This window comes from Sphaeramia orbicularis, unplaced genomic scaffold, assembly GCF_902148855.1.
Source record: "Sphaeramia orbicularis unplaced genomic scaffold, fSphaOr1.1, whole genome shotgun sequence".
NCBI lineage: Eukaryota > Metazoa > Chordata > Actinopteri > Kurtiformes > Apogonidae > Sphaeramia > Sphaeramia orbicularis.
In genome coordinates this window covers 17,501-24,699 of record NW_021941541.1, presented here as the reverse complement: position 1 = coordinate 24,699, position 7,199 = coordinate 17,501, and the positions used below count along the sequence as shown (strand labels likewise).

The window sequence follows — 7,199 nt, the reverse complement described above, 5'->3', positions numbered from 1 at the left end:
ACTCCTTCATCAGACGGTCCTTGTTCCTCAGGTGGTCCTCCATGTAGGCCTGGGGGGGGGGCAGCAGAACTCCTGTTAGTTTGAGTGGAATTATTCAGAAATGATAAAAACTTCAACTAATGCAACGGAAAAACATTTAATATGAAGTCAGTCTGCCTCAGATCTGGAATTAGAAAAGCCAAAGAATTTCTAGCACTGAAATTACCTATCTGAGTTTTGGTCTCTGAAGTCGCCTATGTTCAGAAATTTAGAAGAAAATAAATTCAGATGCAAAAAAAGTCAGTGGCTTCAGTGGACCATGTGACCCACTGACCAGGACCATGTGACCTACTGACCAGGACCATGTGACCTACTGACCAGGACCATGTGACCCACTGACCAGGACTATGTGACCTACTGACCAGGACCATGTGACCCACTGACCAGGACCATGTGACCCACTGACCAGGACTATGTGACCCACTGACCAGGACCATGTGACCTACTGACCAGGACTATGTGACCTACTGACCAGGACCATGTGACCCACTGACCAGGACTATGTGACCCACTGACCAGGACCATGTGACCTACTGACCAGGACCATGTGACCTACTGACCAGGACCATGTGACCTACTGACCAGGACCATGTGACCCACTGACCAGGACCATGTGACCCACTGACCAGGACCATGTGACCCACTGACCAGGATCATGTGACCGGTGGAGATGTCCATGTTGGCCTGGGCGGGCTCTTCGCACCAGGACGGCGTGCTGCTGTGGGAGGTGGGACTGGGCTGAGCGCCGTCGCTGAACTGGGACGAAACGCTGCTCACCCTGGACTCTGCCCCCCCCCCTCCTCCTCCGACCGCTGCCACGCCTCCCGTGGCTCCTCCCAGCATCATCCCGCCGCCTCCCGCTCCGACTCCTCCTGTGATAACTCCTCCTCCCCCGCCGCTGCCGCCGGCTCCTCCCACGGCGCCCAGTGCCGCCGCCTCCAGTCGTCCGAAGGCGCCTTTGGACGCCATGTGCTGACGACACAGGTCCTGGAGAGACAGTTAACGCACAAACGTACGCATTATCAGTTTGACGCTCGTTTCATTTCACCGAAACTCCACAGTATGGAAGTCCGTCTGTCTCATCAGATTTGAAATGATAAAAGCCACTGAATTTTTTTCCACTGAAATTAAGTGTCTGAATTTTTTTGGCGTCACGTGACCAACCTAATGTAACTCGATGGGCTGGCTGTCGGTTCGAGTTGAAACAGAATCACTGCTTATCCTTGGTGTCCCAGATGTGTGATCTGAATTTTTTGCATCTGAATTTTTTTTTTTTTCTAAATTTATGAACATAGTAAAATTGAGACAAAAATTCAGATACTTAATTTCAGTGCAAAAAAATTCAATGCTAGAAATTCAACGGCTTTTATAATTCCAGATCTGATGAGACAGTTTTACTTCCATACACATTCAGCCAAATCTGATCTGAAATGGGCCGGACCACATTGTTCAACTGTTCATTGATCAAAAAAAAAAAAATAGATACTTTCATCCAGAGGAGTTGGAAACAGTGGACAAAGCTGTGAACGTTCCATGGACTAGGGTTAACCCTTAGACCCACAGGGGCTGGGTTTGGTGGAATACCTTTGGAATGAACAGGTGTGATTATTTCATATTCCAGGAATTCCTTCAAAATCCTGTTGGTGACATCATGACATTTACATTTTGAGCTGACCTTCTATACATGGGATGGAACTGTAGTTGTTGTTTGACCGCCCCGGGCTTCCATAGATGGGTCCAAACGACCCAGATTCACTAGCATTGGAATTCCATCTGAACCTTGGATTCATTCTACCCGGAGCTGACATGACCCAGTACTGTTACAGACAACAGGTTACATCAACAATATTTCAAACAAATATAATACAAGTGATTATTTTTACTGTGGAAAAAATGACAAAAGAGTCATAAAAACCCACTGACTCTAACAGGTGTCATTTTGAAAAGGGGCGGGGCTTATCACCTGGTACTCCTGGTGGGTGAAGCCGCCTCCTTCAGGCCCTAGTCCCAGTTTCTTGGCCGCCAGCCGGTGGGCGTGGTGACGCAGGCAGGCGATGGTCATGGCTGCCACCAGGACGCTGCCGATGCACGCCGCGGCAACCAGCGTGGCGAAGACCCAGCGGGAGCGAGGCTGGACCGGGGTCGCCAGGGGCAACGCCTTCACATCATCTATCTGTCAGAGAAAAGGAAATATTCTCAGAGTTGAATCCCTTATGGAAGTAAATCTGTCTCATCAGATTTGGAATTATAAAAACCATTGAATTTGTAGCACTGAATTTCTTTTTGCACTGAAATTAAGTATCTGAAATTTTTTGCCCCTGAATTTTTGCATCTGAATTTTTTAAATTCTAAATTTATGAAGAAAGTTGAATTCAGAGACAAACAATTCAGATACTTAATTTTCTTAATAAAAAAAAATCCAGTGCTACAAATTTAATGGCTTTTATAATTCCAAATCCAATGACACAGATTTACTTCCATAATCCCTGTTGATCCACTAATCCTATCAATCCATGTCAATAATCGGTGCAAAATACAGTTCTTCATCTTTTCATGGTCATCAGATATGACCATATTTGGATGTTCAGAGGCTCCGTTGTTACCGTGGAAACACTGTCATCTTCTACAACATTGATTCCCCAGTAAAACCCATGGAGTTGGATCAACAACAGTGGATAAAATGAATAAAAACAAATTAAAAAAACCTACAAAATAATAAATAATGTGAAAAAAACAAGCAAAAAATGGACGAAAATATAGTAAAAAAAAAATATGAAATAGCAAAAAATAAAAGAACAAAGAGGGAAAGTAATTAATAAAATGAACAAAAATGTACAAGAAATCAACATAATAAGTAACATTAATCAAATAAGCCACAAATTGAACAAAATAGAAGAAAAAAAAATAAAAAATACGCAACAAAATGTCATCTTCTACAACACTGATTCCTCAGTCAAACCTATGGAGTTGGATCAGTGACAGTGGATAAAATGAACAAAAATGAATTTAAAAAAACCCTAGAAAATAATAGATAAAAATAAATAATGTGGGGAAAAATAAGCAAAAGATTAACTAAAATGAACAAAAAAAGCCAAAGTGATCAATAAAATGAACAAACTAATAATAAATCAACAAAATAAGTGCCATGAAAAAAATATGCCACAAACTGAATTAAATTTAATTAAAAGAAATAATTATGAAATAGGCAACAAACTGTGGAAAAATAAACAAAATAATAAATAGAATAAATAGCAATGAAGAAAATGAGTAAAAAAATGTTTAGTTAATGACGTATTTTGCATGAAAATCCACTTCATATGAACCTTTATTTTTATGTCACTGTCAGCATCTGCATGGTCGGTAAATTCAACACAAGAAATGATCAGATGTTACTGAACAATAAAGGCAATAATACCACAGTAAAAGTGGTACCTGTCCAACGCCGCTCTGCAGCACCTTCAGGCCCGTCTCCGCCTCCAAAAAGTTCTTCTCCGCCACTGAGCATGTGCAGAAAGAAAACATGACGAGTCAACGCAAATAATCCAGGATGGTGGAAATGAGTTAAAGGTGAAGTTGCATGGACAGCAGTTCATATCAGGGTTAAGAACGGTTCAATAAAGAGAAGAATCCATCTGGGAACTGACGCTTACGTAGATCTGGGTCTGTATGGGTTAAGCAAAAAAAAAAAAAGAATAAAATAAACAGCAAGGATTTGAATTTGGTCCCAGCAGTTTCAGTTTGGGCTCTTTTTTTCTAAATCAGTTCAGCTTGTTTGATTGTAGCTGCGTCTGTTTGTGTTTTCTGAAATTTAGCAAAAAATCTTGAATTAAGCCAAAAAAAAAAATCTTCAATTCAGTCTCAGGTATACGTACCAGCTTTGTCTGGTTGTGGTTTTGTGGTATACGTACCAGCTTTGTCTGGTTGTGGTTTTGTGGTATACGTACCAGCTTTGTCTGGTTGTGGTTTTGTGGTATACGTACCAGCTTTGTCTGGTTGTGGTTTTGTAGTATACGTACCAGCTTTGTCTGGTTGTGGTTTTGTGGTATACGTACAGCTTTGTCTGGTTGTGGTTTTGTGGTATACGTACAGCTTTGTCTGGTTGTGGTTTTGTGGTATACGTACAGCTTTGTCTGGTTGTGGTTTTGTGGTATACGTACCAGCTTTGTCTGGTTGTGGTTTTGTGGTATATGTACCAGCTTTGTCTGGTTGTGGTTTTGTGGTATACGTACCAGCTTTGTCTGGTTGTGGTTTTGTGGTATACGTACCAGCTTTGTCTGGTTGTGGTTTTGTGGTATACGTACAGCTTTGTCTGGTTGTGGTTTGTGGTATACGTACAGCTTTGTCTGGTTGTGGTTTTGTGGTATACGTACCAGCTTTGTCTGGTTGTGGTTTTGTGGTATACGTACCAGCTTTGTCTGGTTGTGGTTTTGTGGTATATGTACCAGCTTTGTCTGGTTGTGGTTTTGTGGTATACGTACCAGCTTTGTCTGGTTGTGGTTTTGTGGTATACGTACAGCTTTGTCTGGTTGTGGTTTTGTGGTATACGTACCAGCTTTGTCTGGTTGTGGTTTTGTGGTATACGTACCAGCTTTGTCTGGTTGTGGTTTTGTGGTATACGTACCAGCTTTGTCTGGTTGTGGTTTTGTAGTATACGTACCAGCTTTGTCTGGTTGTGGTTTTGTGGTATACGTACAGCTTTGTCTGGTTGTGGTTTTGTGGTATACGTACCAGCTTTGTCTGGTTGTGGTTTTGTGGTATACGTACAGCTTTGTCTGGTTGTGGTTTTGTGGTATACGTACCAGCTTTGTCTGGTTGTGGTTTTGTGGTATACGTACAGCTTTGTCTGGTTGTGGTTTTGTGGTATACGTACCAGCTTTGTCTGGTTGTGGTTTTGTGGTATACGTACCAGCTTTGTCTGGTTGTGGTTTTGTGGTATACGTACCAGCTTTGTCTGGTTGTGGTTTTGTGGTATACGTACCAGCTTTGTCTGGTTGTGGTTTTGTGGTATACGTACAGCTTTGTCTGGTTGTGGTTTTGTGGTATACGTACAGCTTTGTCTGGTTGTGGTTTTGTGGTATACGTACCAGCTTTGTCTGGTTGTGGTTTTGTGGTATACGTACAGCTTTGTCTGGTTGTGGTTTTGTGGTATACGTACCAGCTTTGTCTGGTTGTGGTTTTGTGGTATACATACCAGCTTTGTCTGGTTGTGGTTTTGTGGTATACGTACCAGCTTTGTCTGGTTGTGGTTTTGTGGTATACGTACCAGCTTTGTCTGGTTGTGGTTTTGTGGTATACATACCAGCTTTGTCTGGTTGTGGTTTTGTGGTATACGTACCAGCTTTGTCTGGTTGTGGTTTTGTGGTATACGTACAGCTTTGTCTGGTTGTGGTTTTGTGGTATACGTACCAGCTTTGTCTGGTTGTGGTTTTGTGGTATACGTACAGCTTTGTCTGGTTGTGGTTTTGTGGTATACGTACCAGCTTTGTCTGGTTGTGGTTTTGTGGTATACGTACCAGCTTTGTCTGGTTGTGGTTTTGTAGTATACGTACCAGCTTTGTCTGGTTGTGGTTTTGTGGTATACGTACAGCTTTGTCTGGTTGTGGTTTTGTGGTATACGTACCAGCTTTGTCTGGTTGTGGTTTTGTGGTATACGTACCAGCTTTGTCTGGTTGTGGTTTTGTGGTATACGTACAGCTTTGTCTGGTTGTGGTTTTGTGGTATACGTACAGCTTTGTCTGGTTGTGGTTTGTGGTATACGTACAGCTTTGTCTGGTTGTGGTTTTGTGGTATACGTACCAGCTTTGTCTGGTTGTGGTTTTGTGGTATACGTACAGCTTTGTCTGGTTGTGGTTTTGTGGTATACGTACCAGCTTTGTCTGGTTGTGGTTTGTGGTATACATACCAGCTTTGTCTGGTTGTGGTTTTGTGGTATACGTACAGCTTTGTCTGGTTGTGGTTTTGTGGTATACGTACAGCTTTGTCTGGTTGTGGTTTTGTGGTATACGTACCAGCTTGTCTGGTTGTGGTTTTGTGGTATACGTACAGCTTTGTCTGGTTGTGGTTTTGTGGTATACGTACCAGCTTTGTCTAGTTGTGGTTTGTGGTATATGTACCAGCTTTGTCTGGTTGTGGTTTTGTGGTATACGTACCAGCTTTGTCTGGTTGTGGTTTTGTGGTATACGTACCAGCTTTGTCTGGTTGTGGTTTTGTGGTATACGTACCAGCTTTGTCTGGTTGTGGTTTTGTAGTATACGTACCAGCTTTGTCTGGTTGTGGTTTTGTGGTATACGTACAGCTTTGTCTGGTTGTGGTTTTGTGGTATACGTACCAGCTTTGTCTGGTTGTGGTTTTGTGGTATACGTACAGCTTTGTCTGGTTGTGGTTTTGTGGTATACATACCAGCTTTGTCTGGTTGTGGTTTTGTGGTATACGTACCAGCTTTGTCTGGTTGTGGTTTTGTGGTATACGTACAGCTTTGTCTGGTTGTGGTTTTGTGGTATACGTACCAGCTTTGTCTGGTTGTGGTTTTGTGGTATACGTACAGCTTTGTCTGGTTGTGGTTTTGTGGTATACGTACCAGCTTTGTCTGGTTGTGGTTTTGTGGTATACGTACCAGCTTTGTCTGGTTGTGGTTTTGTGGTATACGTACCAGCTTTGTCTGGTTGTGGTTTTGTAGTATACGTACCAGCTTTGTCTGGTTGTGGTTTTGTGGTATACGTACAGCTTTGTCTGGTTGTGGTTTTGTGGTATACGTACCAGCTTTGTCTGGTTGTGGTTTTGTGGTATACGTACAGCTTTGTCTGGTTGTGGTTTTGTGGTATACATACCAGCTTTGTCTGGTTGTGGTTTTGTGGTATACGTACAGCTTTGTCTGGTTGTGGTTTTGTGGTATACGTACCAGCTTTGTCTGGTTGTGGTTTTGTGGTATACGTACAGCTTTGTCTGGTTGTGGTTTTGTGGTATACGTACCAGCTTTGTCTGGTTGTGGTTTTGTGGTATACGTACAGCTTTGTCTGGTTGTGGTTTTGTGGTATACGTACCAGCTTTGTCTGGTTGTGGTTTTGTGGTATACGTACAGCTTTGTCTGGTTGTGGTTTTGTGGTATACGTACCAGCTTTGTCTGGTTGTGGTTTTGTGGTATACGTACAGCTTTGTCTGGT

The 7,199-nt window shown here is 42.5% G+C and overlaps 1 protein-coding gene across 1 annotated transcript in view; it reads right to left on the bottom strand.

Moving 5' to 3' along the window:
• Window positions 1–4: 4 nt before the first annotated feature.
• The window catches only part of LOC115416064 (receptor-type tyrosine-protein phosphatase N2-like), a gene marked incomplete at both ends in the record, with an annotated part of 22,869 nt that continues 15,674 nt past the window's right edge, over window positions 5–7,199 (bottom strand). Inside the window, 4 exons of the mRNA XM_030129776.1 lie at window positions 5–49; window positions 688–1,026; window positions 2,003–2,212; window positions 3,472–3,536. Of these exons, the coding sequence (XP_029985636.1) occupies window positions 5–49; window positions 688–1,026; window positions 2,003–2,212; window positions 3,472–3,536 (659 nt within the window). The remainder of the gene's footprint in view (window positions 50–687; window positions 1,027–2,002; window positions 2,213–3,471; window positions 3,537–7,199) is intronic.